The sequence below is a fragment of the Haliotis rufescens genome, unplaced genomic scaffold (genome assembly GCF_023055435.1).
Source record: "Haliotis rufescens isolate VD_foot unplaced genomic scaffold, xgHalRufe1.0.p SCAF_55, whole genome shotgun sequence".
In the NCBI taxonomy this organism is placed as follows: Eukaryota; Metazoa; Mollusca; class Gastropoda; order Lepetellida; family Haliotidae; genus Haliotis; species Haliotis rufescens.
This window is the reverse complement of record NW_025964279.1, coordinates 517663-543660: the sequence shown is the minus strand read 5'-3', so window position 1 is coordinate 543660 and position 25998 is coordinate 517663. Positions and strand designations below refer to the sequence as shown.

The 25998-nt window shown below is 40.8% G+C and overlaps 1 protein-coding gene across 1 annotated transcript; it reads right to left on the bottom strand.

Annotated features, from left to right (window-relative positions):
- Positions 1–251: 251 nt before the first annotated feature.
- On the bottom strand, positions 252–25998 carry LOC124144976 (transmembrane emp24 domain-containing protein 5-like). The gene is made up of 4 exons (XM_046514598.2): positions 25726–25998; positions 3687–3804; positions 1271–1416; positions 252–527 (listed from the first exon to the last, which is right to left on the bottom strand). The coding sequence occupies exons 1-4, from the start codon at positions 25948–25950 to the stop codon at positions 294–296; spliced, it is 723 nt and encodes a 240-aa protein (XP_046370554.1). The 5' UTR covers positions 25951–25998; the 3' UTR covers positions 252–293.

Below are 25998 nucleotides of genomic sequence, written 5' to 3'. Positions count from 1 at the left end.
AAGTAAAAACTAATTACTGATGGATTCTTTGACCGAAGTACTGGAAGTCAAACGCGCAGTCTGATTGGTTTGTGGTATTATCTCACATAACATTCATCGATAGGGGACGAGTCTTCTCGGCAGGTTACGGAAAGGGGCGAGTGGTGACGAATGCATTCCTTCCGGCACAAGCCGCTTCTTGAAGGTTACGGAAAAGGGCGAGTGGTGACGAATGTTTCAAAGATCTTTCTGAAGCAATAAGGAAACCAACCAACTATTTCTCAATTTTTATATATAAAAAAAGCATGATTTATTTAGGCACGAGGTTTAGATGAGGATGTGACGACGGGAACTGTAAAGAGGCGTCTGAGAAAGTAAACTTGACACGCTGCAGCAACAACGACGACAGCACACTGCGCCACGGACCAGTAGCCGACGTAGCGGTTGTTGCCCATGATGAGGTACCAGTCTCGGATGACGTTGAGCCGGCTCGACATCTGGTGCTTCTTGACCTCATTCAGGGAGATCTCCACATCCGACAGCGAGGCCTGGGTATATCAGATACACGTATATCATATATATATATCATAAATTAGGGGCGGTCGGGTAGCCTAGTGGTTAAAGCGTTCGCTCGTAACGCCGAAGACCCGGGTTCGATTCCCGACATGGGTACATTGTGTGAAGCCCATTTCTGGTGTCCCCCGCCGTGATATTGCTGGAATATTGCTAAAAGCGGCGTAAAACCATACTCACTCACTCACTCACTCAGATACACATATATCATATAACAGATGTATATTGTATGTGGTCTTGTTTGTTTGTTGTTTAACGCCGCACTCAGCAATATTCCAGCTAAATGACGGCGATCTTTAAATAATCGATTCTGGTCCAGACAATCCAGTCATTGACATCATGAGCATCGATCCACGCAATTGGGATAAGATGACATGCATCGAGACTGACCACCCGATCCCGTTAGTCGCCTTTTTCGACAAGCATGGGTTGATGAAGACCAATTCTAACCCGGATCATCACGGGGAATTCACTAAGAAGCCATAATATATTACATTTGTATATCATGAATGGATTTGCATAAAACTCTAATTGCATTAATTCATGAATTATTTCAATGTCGTTATCGAATCTAAAAAGAAAACAGATTTGGGCTGAAATAAATCCCACTGCAACAGAATTGAACCAGGTCGGATAAATTTTACATAAGTGCCATCAAGTTAAAAGTCGTGGTATCAGGGTTGGGATATTGGAAGTCGGGTACCTTTACCGTACATACCGAAAAATTGGATGCAAGTCCTTGTATCTCCGTCACTTCCATGACGTACTTGGACCATTGTTCCATGACAAACGTCACAAGATAGAAAAATACTAATTTAGAGCCGAATCGACTCTGTGTGTTGTCAAAACATACTTGATAGATTCCTGAAAGGCAAAAGACAAAGAGGTCAGATAAATCAGAAGACACGTGCACCTGAGACAAGTGGTTTATGAAAGGTCGTCGAAGCGTCCGTAAAAGGCTCAACTAACTGCAGAATCGCATACAGGTGAGGTAAAATTGGGTTTAACGTCGCGTCCAAGATTATTCCACTTATATAGCGACGTACATGCACGTGTGTGTGTTGCAGCTTGTACTAGTCCGGACTGATGCCGGATTATAGTGCTAGCACACTGAGATACCATGCCGCAGTTTAACATGAATACCCCACTCAGACACAGTATACTGACTCCGAGCCGACCAGTCCTTGTTTTAGCCCCTTAATGCCGAGCGCCAGACAGGGTAACAACAAGTACCATCTTTTAACGAGAATCACATACAATGACACACATGCCGGGCCAGGTGGCAGTGATACGGGCACCTGATCATCGCTTTTCAACTTTGTCACAAAACATAAATTAGCTGATTTTACAATTCCAAAACTCAAAGAATAACCCACTCGAATCTGAATTATAATCACTGCAATAGCTCTATATCATATCAAACTAAAAGTTGGAGAATAGTGCCGTGATTCGATCTTAACATTCCATATCGCGAGGTCCTCTGATGTTCGCTGAAGACGCGGGTTCTATTTCCATATGAGTGCACTATAAGCTTTCTTTTTCTGGTGTCCCCACCATGTCGTAACTGAAATATTGCTACAAGAGGTGTAAAATCCAACTGACTCACTCATATCTGCTTATGATAACCTTATTCAACATGCACAATGTAAGTAGCCATTTTATCTGGCTCTATTATGCAATAAAATACGCAGATATATTCCTTTGTAAAATTATATAGTAACATACGTGGATATATTACATGGTCCAATTATACAGTCAAATAAATGTACGTAGATATATTACCTGGTCCAATTATACAGTCAAATAAATGTACGTAGATATATTACCTGGTCCAATTGTACAGTCAAATACATGTACGTAGATATATTACCTGGTCCAAATATACAGTCAAATACATGTACGTAGATATATTACCTGGTCCAATTGTACAGTCAAATACATGTACGTAGATATATTACCTGGTCCAATTGTACAGTGAAATACATGTACGTAGATATATTACCTTGTCCAATTATACAGTCAAATACATGTGCGTTGATATATTACCTGGTCCAATTGTACAGTCAAATACATGTACGTAGATATATTACCTGGTCCAATTATACAGTCAAATACATGTACGTAGATATATTACCTTGTCCAATTATACAGTCAAATACATGTACGTAGATATATTACCTGGTCCAATTATACAGTCAAATAAATGTACGTAGATATATTACCTGGTCCAATTGTACAGTCAAATAAATGTACGTAGATATATTACCTGGTCCAAATATACAGTCAAATACATGTACGTAGATATATTACCTGGTCCAATTGTACAGTCAAATACATGTACGTAGATATATTACCTGGTCTAATTATACAGTCAAATACATGTGCGTTGATGTATTACCTTGTCCAATTATACAGTCAAATACATGTACGTAGATATATTACCTGGTCTAATTATACAGTCAAATACATGTACGTAGATATATTAAACTGTCCAATTATACAGTCAAATACATGTACGTAGATATATTAAACTGTCCAATTATACAGTCAAATACATGTACGTAGATATATTAAGTGTCCAATTATACGTAAATATTTCAGCTGGCTCTATTTTTAAGTAAAATACGTATAGATCTTACCTGATTCTATCATACTGTAAAAAACGCAGATTATATACTTGGTTCTAATGTACAGTAACATGCGTAGATATATTACCTGGTTCAATCATACAGTAACACGCGTAGATGTATTACCTGGTTCGATTATACAGTAACATGCGTAGATATATTACCTGGTTCGATTACACAGTAACATGCGTAGATATATTACCTGGTTCAATTATACAGTAACATGCGTAGATATATTACCTGGTTCAATTATACAGTAACATGCGTAGATATATTACCTGGTTCGATTACACAGTAACATGCGTAGATATATTACCTGGTTCAATTATACAGTAACATGCGTAGATATATTACCTGGTTCAATTATACAGTAACATGCGTAGATATTTCAGCTGGTTCTATTATAAAGTAAAAATACGTATAGATCTTAGCTGATTCTATCATACTGTAAAATACGCCGATTATATACTTGGTTCAATTGTACAGTAACATGCGTAGATATATTACCTGGTTCAATTATATCTTTTTCTACAGCTCCGTCTGTCTTCATATAATACGCGTCCACTACGTTAAAATAGGGATCCCGCAAGAAAAAGTCGATATTCCTATCTCCTCCTCGTAAAACCTGCAAACAAACAAATAGTAGCCCGTTAAATATTTGCCAACCAGGATACATGTACATAGAGCAACATCATCTTCAGCAGGGGACACGAGTGGCCCAGTCGTCTATGGCGTCGCCATTCCCACAGAGTTGTGTCCCTTAGGCGAGCAAGGATCCAATATTTGTTGGTTCTGGTTCCAGAATTAACTTGATTGTTATGCTTGGTTTGTTACCACCATGCCAGTGCTCGAGGTTTTCTCCAAGGTTTTAGAGCCGGGCTTACCTTCACATGCTGTAATATACCTGAAATATTGTTCGGGTTCAAACTCGGATGACCGGAAGAAATGTTACCGGAAAAGAAGTTACAGATTTGGGTACGAAAATAAGTTACAGGGAAAAAAAAGTTACAAACTCATCGATGACAATTTATTGGATTCACAAAATTTACACAGCATTATTCACTGTGTTTTATTCAAAGTCTAAAGTTGCTTGTGGAGTCTGATTTTCCACCCAACTCCTTGCCAAAACTACATATTTTCTTCAGCGATGTCCATACTGATTCTTAAAATGTTTTTGAAGACGGACAAACTTCCTCAAAAACCTTTTTTGACAGGATTGCCGATGGCACTTTATGCTAGGACAATGGCGACGGTTGCATTTTCATTCCTAGCTTACGGTGGAATGGTGGTGGCCAACAAGGTTGATATTTTCCCCCACCCTTGTTCGCGAATCACTGGCAACCGTTGCCTCGTGGTCATTCCATAGACACCACATTGTTCCTTAAAGTCCCATAGCGTCACATGTACCCTGAGTTAAGTATAACGTAAATTAAATTAATTGTTATCCCTTGTGACCTGACCACATTGTCCCATCATAGACCCGTGAAGATCCGGGGTAGAATAGGCCGTCAGCAACCCATTCTTGACATAAAAGGCAATTATGCTTGTTGTAAGAGGCTACTAACGGAATCGGGCGGTCAGGCTCACTGACTTGGGTGATGCATGTCATCGTTTCCCAGTTGCGTGATCGATGCTCAGGATGTCAGTCACTGGATTGTCGGGTCCAGACTCGATTATTTACTGACCTCTGTCTTATAGCTGGAGTATTGCCGAGGGCGGCGTTAAACAAGAAACGAACAAACAAACCCATCACATATCCCCATATTAACCTTAAGATTAATTACCAATTGAAAGAATACTTTCTCTCAACAATATATGGGCGGTCGGGTAGCCTAGTGGTTAAAGCGTTCGCTCGTCACGCCGAAGACCCAGGTTCGATTCCCGACATGGGTACAATGTGTGAAGCCCATTTCTGGTGTCCCCCGCCGTGATATTGCTGGAATATTGCTAAAAGCGGCGTAAAACTCACTCACTCACTCACTCAACAATATATAACCAAACACCCGTGCATTCACAATGTGTGATAATATTACACATATTGTTATATTAAAATTAAAATTATTATTTTATGTAACCTTTTTCCAAAGACTTTATTCCCGTAACCTTTTTTCTGTAACTTTTCTTCAATCCAAACACGCGCACACACTCACCTTAAGCATGACACATATGTTTATATGTTTACTGCGACAGCGTATTATTAAACATGATGCAATTGGTTCAAACTACACATATTTAAGTATCTCTTCCTAGCTTAACGCATTTTTCAAAGGGAAAGTACATGTATAAAATAATTCTTAAAAGAACAGGTTTGAATTCATCATTCGTTGAAAATGGTGACGATTGAGCAACCAAGGCCCCATTTTAAAACTTAAATATCCTGATGTTGCACACGACTGCCTTTGCAGACCGTGATTGACGATGGATGAATAAATATTTGACCCGCAAATCATAACCCTCCATTCATGTGATATTTGTTGCAAAGTGTGACATGTGGACAATCAACAAGACGGATCGGGCTATCATGTACATGGCAATGTAAATCGCAGTAACAAACACTCCGACACTGCCCACAAATGTCAATTCAGAAAACGCCCCCCTTCTTCCACAATGGACGATTCCAGCAAAACAAGGTGGTGCCAAACTCCATTGATAAATATAATCTAAAGTTTAATTATGTCGCAACTATTAGTAATAACATGTCAAATGTCTATTAAATGCAGCTTGGGTGACAACAATCGCGAAATCAATGTACAGAGTATAGTCGGTTTATAGCGTGTGGTCGATACCGTTTGCGAGACAGGTGCATTTGAACATCTGGCGTATCGAGGCTTGTCATTAGTCTTGGATACAGATGCTAGTCTGTAGCGTGCGTCTGTGTCACCAGTCAGCCAACATCAGTACAGTAATTTGCATCATTCATCTTTGTCATCCACACAGTATGTCTAAGTGAGAAGTAGTGCATATAATCGCTTTTATCTGACGTATATGACAGCCGTATTTTCTCAAAAGCTGAAATGTCATCCGAAAATATCTCCTCGGGCGTTGAGCTGAGATTAAGCTGTCTAGGAAACAGTCTTGTTACGTAATGTCATTTCACCTAAAATATGTGCACCTTTTTCAGACTGAAGTTCTCGCGACATTGTGAACTTCTTGACCAACTATCATATTTACATATTAATTTACAATATGGCACGAATTCGATCTTGATTAACATGTATTCATTGTATTGCTTAAACATTAGCCTAGTGAATTTATGGAATTAAATACGTTTGGAAAACATTGTGGTATCTTTTTTTCTCTCTAACTATTACGGTCTGTAAAAGAGTTGTAAGCAAGGATAAGATATATGGATAAACAACTTCTTTATTACAATTTTTGATCCACATATCTCTTCCTTACTTTGTGCTCCAACTTCTGAATGACTCTCAATCGTAAAGGATTTGTGTTTAGTTTAAAGCCTCCTGTACGCACGGGTAGGCGGCGAATCATATAAACTGCCGGTCAAAAGAAAGTATATGTCCATATTTGATGGCGACTAGAAATGAGTGAGTGAGTGAGTGATGGTTTAACGCCGCTTTTAGCAATATTCCAGCAATATCACGGCGGGGGTCACCAGAAATGGGCTTCACACATTGTACCCATGTCGGGAATCGAACCCGGGTCTTCGGTGTGACAAGCGAACGCTTTAACCACTAGGCTACCTGACCGCCCCGCTAGAAATGAAACAAACAAGAAATAGTTACTCGGAGGTGCTGTATTTGATACGGGTATCATAGTTGTGTTTTTGTGCCAAAAATTGGCAATGTGTCAGTAATTGTTTCCAGCATAGAACCGTTTTGATGCCGTTTGGTCAAATCCAAGTTTCAAGTGTAAGCTTTCTTTTGCCCTGTATAATAAAGCGTGTGGTTTATGGATGTTTTTTTTTTCAAAATCAATGGTCGGTGCTCGAAATAAAGATTAAAATATAAATTTACACTTATTATGGGTCTGTTTTTGAAAGAATTTCCTATTTTATATTCCTTTTAGCATTTTTTGTGAAATATGACAGGAATGTTAAATATTTGATTACAGAGGATTACATGGCATCAAAGGCACACACTAGAAGTACCGGTTAAGCTATAAATTGTGAAAAGATTACGGTCCATTATCCATGCATCCCTTTTATCTTAATGCTTAACAAACTTAAGAGATGGCAATGTGAACAGTCACAATGTGGAGAGAAAACATAATACAGTAAAGTACGGTTATAACGAACTCAAAGGGACTACTAATTTTAGTTTGTTATAGCCGTAGTTCGTTATAAGCATATATACAGCATAACTACAGCAAATAGTCGGGACCAAAAAAGTAAGTTCGTTTTATCCGTCAGTTCGTTATAAGCGTGTTCGTTATAACCGTAGTTTACTGTACTATAATTTAAATTTTTCGTCCGCAATCAGGATCTGATTTCCGGATCGACATAAGTGATAAAAATAGGCCTAAAACTAAAATAGCCAAATAAAGCTAAATTAATTTAATTGTTTATCAATAAATAATTAAAACAGTATGCATTCGCAGTCAATGTCTGACTGTGTGTATTTAATTTGGTTTGTGGGCTTTAGTCAATAGCGTGGTACATGTTGAACGGAGACAGCTGTCGACATGTCTGTGCAAAAGCTGTCATCACTCTCGCGTTGAAAATTGGGACCCGCGCGCCAGTTGTTTCAACGGTGATGAAATGTTAAATTCATTTGCCAAGTCATGGTAATTGCATTCAGTGTGCTATTAACCGTTCAATCTGGTTCCTTCAGAAAGTGCAATGTTACTAAAGCATCATTTATTCAGATAGTTTACCCCAAAGTCACTTCCAACCCAAATTTTACACTCTGACGTGTCTTACAAACATGTCAGCATATCACACTTCAGTGAGTGAGTGAGTGTTGTTTAGCGCCGCACGCAGCAACATTTCAGCTATAGGACGGCAGTCTATCAATAAGGGGCCATGGACCAGGTATTCCAGTGATTGACATCTTGAACATAAATCTACGCAATTGGGTTACGATGACATGCATCAACCAAGACAGCGAGACTGACCACCCGATCCCGTTGGTCGCCTCTTACGACAAGCACCGTGCATGATAACAGCCAAGTCACAAAACCTGACAGACGGACACAATTTAGTCGCCTCTTGCGACCAACAATGGTATGCCAGGTGCTATTCTAACCCTGGACACTTTGATACACTTGATAATGAGACGACTTTGTGTTATGCAGAGCAGAAAGCTATCGACATCGTAGAGGAAAGCGTCTTGTGGTGTCGAAAAAAAGCGTTCATGTTAATTCAAATACCATATGATCCGGGCATGACTTAGGGGAGCAACTCCTCACAACAAATTGCAGTGTCTCAGACCTCTGGAACGACGGATACTAGATTAAAAGATGATACAAGATAAACTTAAAAAAGATGGAATATATTAAAAAAAAGACAACATTAAACCGGAAATATCTTTCCACACCCTTGACTCCGCAGTTAAAGTAAGGCAACAATACGTAGTCAGCTGACTTTGTCCCCTTTTCGTGTGTTTGTCGTTTAACGCCACACTTATCAATATTCCAGCTCTGTGACGGCGGTCGAAAAATAATCGAGTCTGGTCCAGACAATCCAGTGATTGACATCATGAGCATCGATCTACGCAATTGGGATCGATGACATGCATCAACCAAGTCAGCGAGCCTGACCACCCGAACCCGTTAGTCGCCTCTTACGACAAGCATAGTGGCCTCTTACGGCACGTATGGGTTGCTGTGTCCCCTGTACAAGTGATACATAGACGGGACCGGGCTCCTATATACACAACCTTCCTGCCTACAGAAACATATACACCCCATGCAGGCCCCTTTTTGGACAGCCTCCGCAGTGGTCTTGTGGATAGAGAGTCTCCCCGGAGTGTTGAAGGTCGGGGTTCGATTCCCTGTCCCCGCTCAACAAGGAATAAAACAAGGACTGGTTGGCTTGGAGTAAGTTTGTTTGTTGTTTAATGCTCTCAATGCTACTGTCGAACCAGTTCGACAGAGTTTGTCACTACCCGTGTTGCTACTGTCGAACCAGTTCGACAGGCGAATAGCATAACGACACCCCAAAATAAAACTCGCAATAACTGCATACCAAGTTGGCTTTGCGTATCAATTAAATGACGGATGATATGCATAAATGCTAAGCTTGCTAAATATCACAACCTTAATTAGTTTATTTACCTCAAAAAGAAAATCCCGCGAGTTAAAAAACTATCTACCCACTTTCTCGGCACATAGCCATCCGTAACGGCCATTGTTGACTCCAGGCGCTTCACGTTGAGTGGCATGCCGTCCGATATTTTCTTTTAGATGTAGTATTTTTTTTTAATTTGATCCCAATTGTGTGTTCTTTTATGAACTAAAAACACTGGAGTACCTTCATTTCTAAAAATTAGCAACTTTAGGTTTAATTAAATGTAAACAAAAACAACTTTGGTCGTCACACCATCGACTGGATAAAGCGGACACGATCATGGCAACGGTGGTAAACAAACAACTCTACCTGCACCGCGATGCCGTAATACCATAACTTCACATTTTTAATATGTAACTTAAGTTTCTAAATTCAAATGCTTAAATTTATCAGTCTTTTTAAAAATCTAATATTTAATGAATTCGTAAATGGTTTCGTGAGAAAAACTTTCGCGAACATCGGCATTGACCAGCTGTTGATGAGCGAAGATGACACGTGTGGGCGTGACATAACTCGCGATTTGTTTTGTTGAAAACATAACCACTAATAAGCTTATCGCCGAGCTGATACATGAAAATAACTGATAAAACACAAAACCTGAACGCAATAGCTTTATGACTGAAGAATGCAATAACAAAATATGATGTAGATTAAAAATATATCGAAATACTTGCAATTTTATCGTACCTGCTGAAAGCGGACAGCCACGCCCCGATCTAAAATGGATGGCTTCGAGAAAGTTCCGGAATTTTTTTCCCGCCAAAATAAAAGGAAATGACGTAATTATCTATTGTAAACATAATCACTTGTTTATTACTAATTGACCTGGGTAGTCACGGTTGATAGAAATTTCAAAAGTTTTCGAATTACTTTGCGTTCCGCCCAAAGGCAACAAAACGTTTGAAGTTACATTATGGCTTCCGCGATCGAAGATTTTAGGGAAATTTTCGGAAATTCGGACAGCGAGGGGGATGACGATTTTTTCGGGTTCGATGACGTGAATTTGGAAGAAGTGGACAATTTGGACATTGAAGACGCCGAAGAAGAAATTTTAGAGGACCCCTCAGTCGGAGCCAGCGAAACACCATGGCTAAGAGATTTTGTTGATCGATCGGGGCCAAGAAATATTTGTGAAAATCTCAGTGAGTTTGATGCCTTCTCACTTTTTTTCAGTGATGAAGTGTTTGCTTTACTTGTCACTGAAACTAACAGGTATGCGGCGCAATTTATGGCTGATAACATGGACACGTTGAAAGTACATTCACGTGCGAATAACTGGAAAAATGTTGACACCTCCGAAATGAGGGCTTTCATTTCTATCTTGTTAGTGATGGGCCTGTCAAAAAAGCCATCTTATGAATCCTACTGGTCAAGTGACCCACTAATTGAATGTAAAGGGTTCAAAGCCATCATGTCCAGGGATAGGTTTATACAGATCATGATGTTTTTTCATTTAAATGACAATGCCAAAGACTTCCCCAAAGAGGATCCAAGGCATGACAAATTATTCAAAATAAGACCTCTAATGACAATTCTTGTTTCAGGATGGCAGGGGCACTTTCAACCAGACAGGGAGGTATCTGTTGATGAAAGTATGATAGCATACAAGGGTCGAACAGGTTTGCTGCAATATATGCCAAATAAGCCACATAAGTGGGGGATCAAGTCATGGGGTCTGGCAGACAGCAGGACCGGGTACATGTGGAACTGGCAGGTTTATACAGGGAGACAGGAGGGAGGGAGACCACATGGTTTGACTTACGAGGTTGTCACGTCATTGTGTCAACCACTGTATGGTAAGGGTCACCATGTGTACATGGACAATTTTTTCACTTCTCCCACTCTTTTCCAGGAATTATCTGACAACCAGACAGGAGCTTGTGGAACACTGAGGGCCTACCGACTGGATGTACCGCAGCCTGTCAAGGATGCCCGACCCAAGGCTGGTGATGATCCGCATTTATTTCGTGATAATGAATTCCTGTATATCACATGGACAGATAAAAGAAAAGTAAACCTTTTGACCAGTGTTCACAATGGTTCTTGTTGTTTGAAAAGAGTAAGATCAAGGTCTGCACCAAACAACTTCAGGGAGGTAAGAAAACCAAAGGCAGTTCAGTTATACAGTCAGCACATGGGAGGCGTGGACCTGGCAGACAAGCAACTGCAGTATTACATGGTGCTCCACAGGTGTTGTAAGTGGTGGAAAAAGGTATTTTTGTACCTCATGGAACTCTCTTTCAACAATGCACTTGTCATTTACAAAGCTGCACACCCAGGTAAGAGGGTCAATTCTGAGAAATTTAGATTGGTTATTGCAACCAAGTTCCTGGAGGGATACGAGCGACTTGGAAGTGGAAGACCTGGGCGTCCTGCAGCCAACCTGGAGCGTCCTGCCAGACTTACAGCTCGCCATTTCCCAGGTAAGACACAGGAAAAGACTCCAAAAGGTAAGATGTCGTGCAACGATTGTGTAGTTTGCTCAAACAGATCTGCAAGAAGGCATCAGACCGTTTTCATTTGCAAGAGCTGCAATGTTTACATGTGTCCCGTTCCATGTTTCGAAAGGTACCATTCATTGGTAAATTATAAAATAACGTGCTACCCAGGTCTCCATGATTAAAAGATTGCACATATGTTTGTCCTGTTAATCATGTTCATATTACTCTTTACTGTTATGGTTGTTGACAATTATTTTGTTTGCAAAAAAAAACAAAAAACAAAAACAAATTGTGCCTATGAAATGTATATATATTTGTTGAAAATCGTTGTTATTTATTTATTTATGGATATTGTCATGGAAACATTAATTGATGATGTAAAATATGGTACATACTTGTTCTAATGCTCCCAAAACTAGCATCACTGTCAAGACACCTGCGTATGCTATGAAAGTAGCCCAACTAAATACATTATTATCATTATTATTATTATTTATAGACCACCTTCGTATAGCTGAAATATTGATGAGTGCTTTGTTAAACACCAAACAAAAAATACATAATTTTTAATTACTAAGAACTCAGGAAAACACATAAGGCAGGATGTTTTCCCATGTACTTTCCTCCAACAGAACAGAATATGCAACCAGGGAGGTATTACAATTTATGGTGCAATTTTATTTATAAATGTTGTCTGAAATTGTTCTTAATTCAGTCATAGTATTATAAGAGCAACACTCATAAAACACACTAAAATATCCCTCATATAATGTGGAACTGAAACTGAAATATATTTAATGAGTATTTTATTAACATATGATCATGCAGATGCGAATATCTTATCACATTCAGGAAAGCATGAATGTTATTTTGAAATATTGTTTTTGTTACGCCCATTTTCGCGCACCTGCTGAGGAGGGTGGTCATTGCCGATCGACGAAATCTGTACAATTATTGCGTTTGACACAATGATCATGGTAACAATATCACCAGCATACCTCACAGTTACATGAATCATATCTGTATTCAACTTAAAATAAAAGGCTGAATATTAAACCACCAAAACTTCAAATGAAAGATACTGAGAAACTTGCCTGCTTCACTTTGACATCTACTACCGTTTCCGGGTCACGGGAGCATACAAGGTCAAATGGGTATTGCTATTATGTGAATTATATGGTCAAAGTCACTTGTTATTTCTTATGAGTGGCTATTACTAAGCCTATGTAGTGGTATGTGTTTATTCTGGCTGTGACAGACGAAATGTGTAAACATTTACTGTTATTTTATCTCAACAAAGGATATCAGCAGACGACCCCTGTCTGTGACATCACATCCGGTAACCTTTGCACTTCTGCTGTCAGATTTCGTGATTTCTATTTTCGTGTCACTCTCGTCAAATTAAACTAAACATTACAAATGAAACACTCGTCGATTGCGAAGATCATCAACTTTCCCTAAGGTGTACATATGAAGGCAATGTATACTTTGTTGTTATAAAAATAGCAATATTTTATGATGAGGTCGGACGAAGCGCGCCATGTTTGATTTTCGTTCGTCTGTTTGCAATTACGACAGGGGATTTGTGTTTTAATATCGAAAATAATCAACCCAAACATTTGAAATTAGGGTTGGTGAATATTTATGAGTCAGTTATTGTATCCTCCAGATTTTATAACATGACACGTTGTAAAAAGCCTAATATTTACTTTTTAGCAATTGACTTGATGACCTCGAAAATTACGTTTTTATTTTGTCTAACCTTTGCGTAATATATTTACTGAAATGGTTTATAATTTACCATCGTGCTGTTGTTTCGCGATAAAAAAAATCGAATTTCGCCTCAGTTAAATTTAAGATATAGGAGATATGATTACTGGAATCAGTTTGCACAGATTCAACGATTTAAATACATTCCTAATATGTAACACATTCAACATTCAATCACGTAATTAAGGTAAGTTCAAGAAAATTTACAAATTTTGTGTTCGCTTTGGTCTTAACCTTGGTATGATCGAAAACATCAGGATATTTTTATATAGTAATGTGTATTTTTCTATCAGGAATAAATGTGCGAAATATTTCTTTAGTTGGCCCATGTTTAATGAAGCACTGACCGTTTGAAATCACCCACCCTCTTTACAGTGCCATATGCTAAAATTAATCCAGCAGGCAGGGCTAAGAAGTGTGAAAACAATTCAGCAGGCTAAAGGTTAACGCCGCACTTAGAAATATTCCAGCTATATGCCAGCGGTCTGTAAAGAATCGAATCTGGACCGGGCAATCCAGTGATTGACATCATGAGCACCGATCCACACAATTGGGATTGGAGTAAGTGAAGTTTGTCTAAGTTGGGCATGGCATGGGCCAGCACAATAAAACCGGCATTTGTCTGGACTAGTACAAACTGCCACCCACACAACGTGCAAGCTCACGTCGCGTTATAAGTGAAATAATCATGAACGCGGCGTTAAACCCCATTTCATCTCAGCTTCTTCACGGGATGTATCACGTTACACGGGTTGGGCGACCGGACCCGCTTCAAGCAGTGTATTCAATATCTCCTGTTCCTATAATCTCCTTATGTGTGTTTACAAATCTAGTTTTGCTTGACCTTCTATTTACTTTTTACCTATTCTAACCCTTAATCTCCACGGGGTCAATGAACTGAAGCAGCACACTATAGGCAAAAGATCCGATTACAAGGTACAGTAAATTACGGTTATAACGAACACGCTTATAACGAACTTACGGTTATAACGAACTTACTTTTTTGGTCCAGACTATTTGCTGTAGTTATGCTGTATATATGCTTATAACGAACTACGGTTATAACGAACTAAAATTAGTAGTCCCTTCGAGTTCGTTATAACCGTACTTTACTGTATATATATTTTTCATCCGTTTGAACACATGACGGCTAATGCAAACAGATTCATTGGAGAACGATACCAAAATTCCGCGTCAATGCGTATTAAAAGCGACGCAACGCAAATGCATACGGAAACCAGTCTTTATGAAGAATGGTTCAGATCAGTGTTACGCACTGGTAGGAATCGGGAGATCGATGTTTGGAGTTTGGTCAAATTTGTTAACAGAAATTCTGTGACATCACAATTAGTGGCGCGTAAATGGACGCGATTGCCTGTGTTTAACGTTGAATTAACTTAGCTTTACGGTCCAAGAAATATCTAATCGAAACTGAACAAGCAAGAGAAATATTTCTCCACATGAACATTTAAAAATACAAATATTTCAAAGAAAATTAACTTTGGAATGTTTACGTTTAACAAACATTACCTTTGATTAATTATCTTTACGTTTAACAAAGATTACCTTTGATTAATATTTATTTTTATTATATATACAAACGTCATCGATCTCTCACACTATTATTCAACAACTAATGTATTATTCATGACATCTTGCCTACAGCACATGTTAATACGGACTATAGCGACCTTCCACTTCCTTGATAATAGCCCCATTACTCAAATATCACACACCACCTAATAGTCCACCATGCAGTTAATGTTAGACTGACCTTTCTCGTAACTCAGTGCTGCATACCACTGGTTGGGTCCACCGAGGGGAGTGAGTGAGTATGGTTTTACGCCGCTTTTTAGCAATATTCCAGCAATATCACGGCGGGGGACACTAGAAATGGGCTTCACACATTGTACCCATGTCGGGAATCGAACCCGGGTCTTCGGCGTGACGGGCGAACGCTTTACCCAGTAGGCTACCCGACCGCCCCCACCGAGGGGAAGACGAAAACAGGAAGCAATTTGTTGAATCAAGCGACCGAGTTGTGTTTTACGCCGCGTTGAACAGTGTGTCAGTAACATCACTGCGTGTCAGCTTAAAGATACTCATCGAGTAATAGTAAAAGGCTAGAAGACCCGAAGTAACACCTGACCTAATTACGTCACATTTGAATTCTCAGCAGCCCTGTGTTTTCATTAAATAAAACCAACACTCTACTCATCTGTGTAATGGCAACATTCAATGTGATAGGTAAGCCCAAAGTGACGCAGTCTGGTGATGGTTTTTTTCACTTTGGTGAACCAATGATTATGCTACTTAGTGAATACACCGCCTCGCGAGAAATCCGGGTTAAAAAGGTCCCCATTATGCCGAGTGAGGTTTTACGCCGCTTTTAGCAATATGCCAGCAATATCACGACGGGGGACATCAGAAATGGGCTTCACACATTGTACCCATGTGGGGAACCGAACCCGAGGCGTTCTGTGTGACTAGCGAACGCTTTAACCACTAGGGTTCCCTACCGCCCCGTTATGGTACTAAGAGACCAAGGGTCATAATCGGGGAATTGTATGTTACGATAAGCGGATCCTGACACTACTGATCTGTCATAGGACGCATTCCTGAGCTGGGACACCCGTGACCCCCAGGACCCCAGGATCTATACAACTACTACTACTACTAACACACTGGACAACTCCAGTAAAAGTAATTTGAACTTCCTTGTATATAAAAATAACTCATCACCATTTGCGGTAAATTATTTTCATCATCAGGGTCTGTGAACATCTGCTGACGGCATCATTTGGCAAACACCGTTTTTATCATTAATCAACCACATTAATAGCTATTCGACGGTGTAACCTTTGTTCAAAGGTCACCATAAGGTCAAATCAACACATTTGACAGCCTATTACATATCGGGAAATCACAACGGAAATGTCATTAATAACTTCTCTTATCTCCACCCCAGTGGTTGTGTGCGTACTGACAGTTATCTACCATTACGGCCTTGACATTGAGTAATTGAGCAACTGTCGCGACCTTGCATAGTGAGAATGGCTTAAAACTGCACTCAATCCCTCACTCAAACCTTCATCCTTAGGACACACGTGACAACACAACGGGACGGGAGAACATATTTTACATCACTGTTCAACAAACTTCTCTGCCATCTTCTCGAGGCAAGGGCATTAACTGACCATAGCGGTTTATAGTCAGTTAATGCCCTTGCCTCGCGAAGATGACTTTTTTGCATGTCACGAACTTATGTAACATTATTGTGTATTTTCCTACTCCATTCTCCCCAGTTCACCCATCAACAAACATCTACAGTAAAGTACGGTTATAACGAACTCGAAGGGACTACTAATTTTAGTTCGTTATAACCGTAGTTCGTTATAAGCATATATACAGTATAACTACAGCAAATAGTCGGGACAAAAAAAGTAAGTTCGTTATATCCGTAAGTTCGTTATAACCGTGTTCGTTATAACCGTAGTTGACAGTATTATATTTCATGATGAGTATCAGAGTGGGATTGGAACCTTTTATTCAGCATAAAAAATGCACTCGAGCTTCTCAAGGTCTCGACAAACTCAATGCCATTTGTTGTCTCTGTTTGTTTGTTGTTTAACGCCGCACTCAGCAATATTCCAGCTGTATGACGGCGGTCTGTAAATAACTGAGCCTGGACCAGACAATCCAGTGATTGACATCATGAGCATCAATCTACGCACTAGAAATACGGTGACATGCATCAATCAAGTCTGCGAGCCAGACCACCCGATCCCGTTAGTCGCCTCTTACGACAAGCATACAGTCGCCTCTCACGACAAGCAACGGCTACAAAACTATCTACATCGCACTATGAGTCAGCAAAACAAGGAAAGTGGTGTTTTAATTACTCAAACATACTGAGATTGACTAGGTCCTCTTTGAAACAGTAGAAATGTCATATTGTTTTCATCGTTATAACATAATTTTAATTTAAAATTTTAACTTTTTCATTTAAAAAAATATCAATTTGAGTTTCGGTGTTAGAACCTTTGCATTACCTAATATTTCGCCTTGGTATGTTTGCTGTTAAAACAAATTCACAAACAATGTGTTCAAGTACATTAGATTGATCAGTTGATCGTTATTCTGCGGCTGCAAAACTGCCAATTCAACCTTGCATTATTACAAGATATTAATACTTCCCATGTATTGCATCCCTCGCTGAACATGAAAGCGAATGTTTTATACAGAGTGACATGAGTTGACGAGTTCCGTGATACGACGTTGGAATGTGGCCTTGACCTTGTCTCCAGACTGACACCATTGCTGCAGCCTTATCCAAGCATCGTTCCCACTTCACTAAAACAAGTGGGTAAATATTTGAACTGGGCCTTGGCGAGGCCAGGATTAGAACAGGCAGTGCTGTCGAGTTTCGTGGATGAAACCCATGTCTTGTTAGACTGTTAGTGGGGAATGAATGCAGCAGTAATGGCTGTCAGGGGGATGTCGCCAAATTGCACCTTCCCATGAAAGACCCTACCACTCTGGTACGCTGTCTCAGACGCCATCCGATTCTTTCACAGCATCTACTAAAGTATTAAGTCGGTGTCTGGGATAAATATTGTCATGGTAACTTCCTGCGGATGATGAACCGAGATCTTTGATGAAATACATCATTTTGTACATCATCAGCTTTCTGGCACGCATGAACACATGTATAAAAAATATTATTTCTTACAAGTGGATCAGATACGTTGCATTTCAAATTAAAACCTCAGGTATTATTTTTAATAATAATCGAGTCTAGACCAGACAATCCTGTGATTGACATCATGAGCACCGATCCATACAATTGGGATCGATGACATGCATCAACCAAGTCAGTGAGTCTGACCACCCGATCCCGTTAGTCGCCTCTTACGACAAGCATAGTCGCCTTTTACGGCAAGCATGGGTTGCTGAAAACCTATTCTATCCCGGATCTTCACGGGTCGATAGGTCGATGTTATCCCCGATTAACATGGCTGCAACAACCGTTTCTTTTGTGAATATCATATTACCATATATACCATCCAACACGCACACGCAATGTGCTATTAGAATGATGGTTATTTTTTCTTTTCGAACATGTCACGTAAAACACAAGACTCACACACGAGAAACTCTTAGTTCGCAGCGGGAGACCCCGTTATACCGGACGGCAATGTCCCTCCGAATTATTTCGGATTAATAAAAAACAATTCAAGAATTAATTATTGATAAAGACTAATATCTCAAACTTACACGTAGACGTTCCTGGCAAACGGCATGACGGTGTCCGGACTAACAAGGATTAACTGTATGGGACTCATTTTCATTCTAATACCCGTGAAGACCTGGCTTAGGATAGGTCTTCAGGAAGCCATACTTGCCGTAAGAGGCGACTATTTATAGACAGCCGTCATATAGCTGGAATATTGCTGAGTGCGGCGTTAAACAACAAACAAACAAAACGTCGACCTAGCACCTATAGTTACTGTATATCAGACCTAGCACCTATAGTTACTGTATATCAGACCTAACCCTACACATCTGCAGACAGGGGAGAGGTGTGCATCGTAAACAACACGCTATCAAGGTGTTCACAAACAAATAACACAGCAACTTCCCTCGTGTGGTGGCAACGTCTGCCGCAGGGTCGGGAATGTCAATATGACCACCTGTTCTCATAAACCCACATGGGGACAGGAGAAGTATCTGGACAAACACACGCGTGTATACTCGAATTTAGAAACGGTACACATGTGCTTAACTATCTGTTCTAGTATGATTCTTTAGAAGCACATTTCTGTGCTCTGTAATGATTCAAACCGTACTGAGTTTAGTTGAGACGGGTCTAATAAACATTTAAACAATTTTAAGTAACAAAAATAAATTAAATTAACATGGACTTCTTGTTAATCAACTTCTGTGTTCTGAACACACGTATTGATCATACTGAGAGTATACTGAAATATATACGGGAACACTTAGTTTTAGACACAGTAAAATGATATGCTATCCTGGGTTCCCAGCCTACCAAATACGCGTTGGAAACAATGCACGCAAACACATCTGAACATTTGATTCTGACATGTATTGAATGTGTATGCGCTATTTCAAATGTACTCACAGTAAAGCTTATTTCCCTATATTTTTCCTTGTTTCCTTGTTCGTTTCTATCAGCGTAGTTTCAATTCCCATTAACGATGTACAGATGTATGAAAGGGACATATATTTAGATGTTAGGCTTTCCCGAAATGCTCATGAAATTACTTCAGCTTCTTGGGAATACAGTGAATATTCATTTGGCGGATCTTTAAAGATTAGCAACAACTACAAGATTGGTTGACCAGTTCATACCATGTAAACATAGGTCTGACGAAGCGAGATTACAACAGGACAAGCCATCAGAGCAGACAGCAGGACAAGCCATCAGAGCAGACAACAGGACAAGCCATCAGAGCAGATGGCAGGACATAGAACAGAACAGACAACAGGACAAGCCATCAGAGCAGACAACAGGACAAGCCATCAGAGCAGATGGCAGGACATAGAACAGAACAGACAACAGGACAAGCCATCAGAGCAGACAGCAGGACAAGCCATCAGAGCAGACAGCAGGACAAGCCATCAGAGCAGACAGCAGGACATAGCACAGAGCAGACAGCAGGACATAGAACAGAGCAGACAACAGGACAAGCCATCAGAGCAGATAGCAGGACAAGCCATCAGAGCAGATATGAGGTCATAGAACAGAGCAGACAACAGGACAAGCCACCAGAACAGACAACAGGACAAGCCATCAGAGCAGATAGCAGGACAAGCCATCAGAGCAGACAACAGGACAAGCCATCAGAGCAGACAACAGGACAAGCAATCAGAGCAGACAACAGGACAAGCCATCAGAGCAGACAACAGGACAAGCCATCAGAGCAGACAACAGGACAAGCCATCAGAGCAGATGGCAGGACATAGAACAGAACAGACAACAGGACAAGCCATCAGAGCAGACAGCAGGACAAGCCATCAGAGCAGACAGCAGGACAAGCCATCAGAGCAGACAGCAGGACATAGCACAGAGCAGACAGCAGGACATAGAACAGAGCAGACAACAGGACAAGCCATCAGAGCAGATAGCAGGACAAGCCATCAGAGCAGATATGAGGTCATAGAACAGAGCAGACAACAGGACAAGCCACCAGAACAGACAACAGGACAAGCCATCAGAGCAGATAGCAGGACAAGCCATCAGAGCAGACAACAGGACAAGCCATCAGAGCAGACAACAGGACAAGCAATCAGAGCAGACAACAGGACAAGCCATCAGAGCAGACAACAGGACAAGTCATCAGAGCAGACAACAGGACATAGAACAGAGCAGACAACAGATCAAGCCATACGAGCAGACAACAGGACAAGCCATCAGAGCAGACAACAGAACAAGTCATCAGAGCAGACAACAGGACAAGCCATCAGAGCAGACAACAGGACAAGCCATCAGAGCAGATAGCAGGTCATAGAACAGTGCAGACAACAGGACAAGCCACCAGAACAGACAACAGGACAAGCCATCAGAGCAAACAGCAGGACATGGAACAGAGCAGACAACAGAACAAGTTATCAGAGCAGACAACGGGACAAGCCATCAGAGCAGACAACAGGACATGGAACAGAGCAGACAACAGAACAAGCCATGTGATGAACATGTTTAAGGGGAAGCGAGTGAAACTGACACCTATATTCAAGAAACGTTTACCATAAACCGTTGTATCTACGATATAAAAGCAAACGTAATGTGTGCTTTGAATTTACTTCAATGATCATCATCAACATTTAATAGGAAAGCGAGACATTTTCCTCAAGGTGAACATAAAAGAACAAAATATATATACGACTGAATATTCCATAACTCTTTCAAAACGCAATCCAATCCAAATGTATATTTACATCCTTTTCAATAAATTATTATGATATTCAGCATTGGGTTCAGAGGCCGTTCATGAATGCGTGAGTAGCCGAATATTTAGTTCTGGCAAGGACATTTGTGTTCAGTAAATAATTCTTACGCAACAAGGCCATGTCCACGATTGTTGGAAAGATTTGAAGTTTGTTCGCCAAGAAGGATTTGACTAGTTCACTTCCTATTGACTCAGACCCCAATCAAACAAGATGGCGATTATTTGACAAACGCAGGTGCCTCTTTAAAGCGCCTCACATCGGTGAGTCTTCATGACAGTTAGGTGTTCCAGACTCAGGACTATCGTCTATAACGAGTGACGGGAAGACGTTTAAATGCAGCGCTTGTGCATATGAAACCTATAAAGGTGCCTTTTAATCTTCTGGGGGCCACGACATCTCGTGATCACACGGTGACATATAGCGAAGCGATCAGAGCTTTCTTCTCCAAATGTCAAAGGTTGGGTCGAATTGAACCCCAGCGCCGTATCATTGCATGCGACGCACCGACACCAGCCATAATAGTTTAAGTGAGATGGGTTTTACACCGCTGTTAGAAATATTCCAGTAATTTCGCAATGGTTCCATCAAGAAAACGTTGTCGTGGCCAATGTGGGATGTCGGACCTGTGTGTCGAAATTCCACCCATGTGAATAGCCTCCCCCAATCAATGGATTTTCATTCTCAGCTCTATGTGGAGTGTGCAATATACAACGATACAGCTGAGATATTGCACATATCGAAGTCAGTCTAGACTCACGTTCATGGCGCCGTGTTACAGCTGAGATGTTGCATATACCGACGCCGTGTTACAGCTGATATGTTGCATATATCGACGTCGGTCTAGACTCACGTTTATGACGCCGTGTTACAGCTAAGATATTGCACATATCGACGTCAGTCTAGACTGACGTTCATGACGCCCTGTTACAGCTAAGATATTGCACATATCGACGTCAGTCTAGACTGACGTTCATGACGCCGTATTACAGCCTAGATGTTGCATAAATCGACGTCAGTCTAGACTCACGTTCATGACGCCGTGTTACAGCTGAGATGTTGCACATATCGACGTCAGCCTAGACTCACGTTCATGACGCCGTGTTACAGCTAAGATATTGCACATAGCGACGTCAGTCTAGACTCACGTTCATGACGCCGTGTTACAGCTAAGATATTGCACATATCGACGTCAGTCTAGACTGACGTTCATGACGCCGTGTTACAGCTGAGATACTGCATAAATCGACGTCAGTCTAAACTCACACTGTTCATAATTACGCACTTCCCTTTCAGTTCCTAACGCTAGACGACAGAAGCCATGCGTGTTGAAATTTGTTAGAACTTTTTCATCATTCAGTGTAGAACAACTTCTAAATGAGGATTCATCAGGCAATGTGCGTAAGTGAAGTTTCATATTACATTTATAATAAACATAACTCTTTTATCATAAACAATGTATGGTTTCTGTGGCCTGGGTTATGAATAATATTCCTTGAAGTCTTTAGGACTGATTGTCAACGCAAATCTAAATCTCACTCTGGCGAAACTGAGTGTATGTGACTTCTGGGAAATTTGTGATATACACCATCTTAATGCAACGGAACACTCCATAACATGCCAACTGTGTCACTAAAATGATGTCACGACGATGGTCACGTGATAAAATGTCATCCCATCCCAACCACTACCACCACCCCCATCCTCACCACCACACATATATTTTGGCTCACTTCGCCAGGCAGGGTAACAACAAGTACCATATTTTAACGTCTTTTGCTCTGACCTGACCAGGTGATCGAACCACCTACTTTCCGCTCTCCGGTCAGACCCTGTATCTACTAGGCAGCCATCTATTCTATAGTGGGTCATACCCGCGAACATCCGGGGTAGAACAGGTCTTCAGCAACCCATGCTTGCCGTAAAAGTCAACTGTGCTTGTCGTAAGAGGCGACTGACGGTATCGGGTGGTCAGGCTCGCTGACTTGGTTGATGCATATCATCGTATCCCAATTGTATGGATCGGTGTTCATGATGTCAATCACTGGATTGGCTGGTCCAGACTCAATTATTTATAGACCACCGTCATATAGTTTGAACAATGCGGCGTTAAACACCAAACAAACAATATAGTGGGTCAGTGAACAATAACATTCATGTATCAAAAACGTTTTTGTTCGTCCCGACGTCACAGCCCCTCCATCATGACACACGCACCTGTCTTCGGCCGCTCACTCATCAATACTGGCATAATATAAACATAGACACGTTGCCATTGAGAGATGTGATAGTTGACAATAAGCCCTGTTGTCTACGATGAGGCAACAGTAGGCAATTGTTATTCTCCATCGGGCATTCGTGTACCATCGCAGCCTATCACGAATGACCTTGATCAAGGTCTTTGGTTTGTAGTTTCATATTACAGGTTTTCATATTAAGCTAATTGCAAGTGCGTGCGTGCGTGCGTGCGTGCGTGCGTGCGTGTGTGTGTGCGTGCGTGTGTGCGTGCGTGCGTGATGTTCAGGTAGCTGTTGAGCTACAATTCACGCCGTCGGGGTCCGATGACACGCCAAGTCACCAAGTCTAACCACCCGATCCATTAAGATCCTCTTACGACCAACACAGGTTGCTGTGGAGAAATTCCACCCCGGAATCCTCACATTTAACTTGATTTTATTGTTTAAATTGTGTTATAATTGATGTTGGTCAGAACTGATAAGACGTGCACATGAAGCTATGAGTGACAAAAAAGTGTGTGGCGTTCCTAAACATTTGGCGACTTCAACTCGAACGCTGCTAGGGGTATATTATTTGTGAACACTACGGTATCAATGATAACTGTTGTTTTATGACGAATATAAAATAATCATTTTGGGACAGTGATGTCTCGCGGCTACTAAATCTGAAACAATTCATCACCGTATGTTTCACAGTCGACGTTTGTGGGTTTGTCCGAGTATATGTGCTTGGGGCTTAAGGCCGCAGTCAACAAGATTCCCGTTACATCATGCCGACCTATAATAAAGTAGGACCCGTGAAGATCCGGGATAGAATAGGTCTTCAGCAACCCATGCTTGCCATAAAACGCGACGGCGCTTGTCACGGGATCGGGTGGACAGGCTCGCTGACTTGGTTGATGCATGTCATTGTTTCCCAATTGCGTGGATCGATGCTCACTGGATTGTCTGGTCCAGAACTCGATTCTATACAGACCGCCGTCATATAGCTGGAATATTGCTGAGTGCGGCGTCAAACAACAAAACACAAAAGACAAAGACGACACGTGTGTCTAAATTCCGGTATTTCCCGAGCCGAGTGCGGCGTTAAACAACAAACAAACAAACATATAATAAAGTAGCACGCGTTCCACAGCACTCTATAGCGTATACATTTCATCAGTTGGCCAGGGTCTGCGACTTGGCCGATTGCATGCCGTCGAGCCTACAGGGCGCGGATCGATGCTCATGATATCAATCACTGGTTAGACTCGACGATTTACAGACCGGAATATTGCTGAGGGCGGCGATAAACAACAATAAAATACAATGCTGAGGACAGATAACTTGAGACTCGAATAACAGGCTGTCGTGATATAGCTGCAACATATGGAGTATTGCTGACTGCGGCGTTAAAGAATATTCATTCACAATCTAATCAAATTTTGTGATGGTCGGTGAACATAGTGGTCTTCCAAACACATGCTTCTATTTATATCCGTTCCGTGATTTATTTTCATCAGTTTAATGTACTTTGCGTCAAATAAATTACAACCATCCTGCTTTAAAAGGACAGCATTTTTCACTCTCGAAACAAAGTTAATAGGGTCATTTTATCCATAAACACTGGGACGCAGGCATTCGTCATTTCTGATATTAAAGGATACAGTATGTCCATGGATATGAATACCAAAACGTTTGTTTAATATCTAAACCGTTTAAGATAAATACTTTCCATAAAAACCAAATACAGAAATATTCAATACATCATGCCTCAACGTCAACTCTGGGAATATATGACAGTTTGTTCGTGGAAAGATAAACACTATCATTAAACGAAGGGTTCCTGTCATTGTAAACAATCACCACGTGGGAATGAGACCCACCATATGTCAACTTACCTCATAAGACACGTGGAGTTTGGCTCCCTTCGCTGCCCGTTGAAAAAAACACTCCTCTCTTCCCGCAGCAATTTCAAATTTAAACTCGTGTTGAACACCTGGCAAGCCATCGAAGTCAAATTCATCGTCCACTTTTTCTCCGAGTACAGTTTCAGTAGAAACCAGGAACAATCTGTTCGTGATAACAAGCGTGGATAGAAAGTGAACACAGTAACGGGCCGCCATTTTCACTCACCCACTGTATATGCCCGTCCTCTGTTGTCACATTTCATG

Coding starts and splice junctions, on each gene's coding strand:
- LOC124144976 (XM_046514598.2), bottom strand. CDS start 25,950: ATGGCGGCCCGTTACTGTGTTCACTTTCTATCCACGCTTGTTATCACG. Junction 3,805..25,725: donor AACTCCACGTGTCTTATGAG/GTAAGTTGACAT, acceptor GTTTGTTTGCAG/GTTTTACGAGGAGGAGATAG. Junction 528..1,270: donor GACTTGCATCCAATTTTTCG/GTATGTACGGTA, acceptor TGATATACCCAG/GCCTCGCTGTCGGATGTGGA.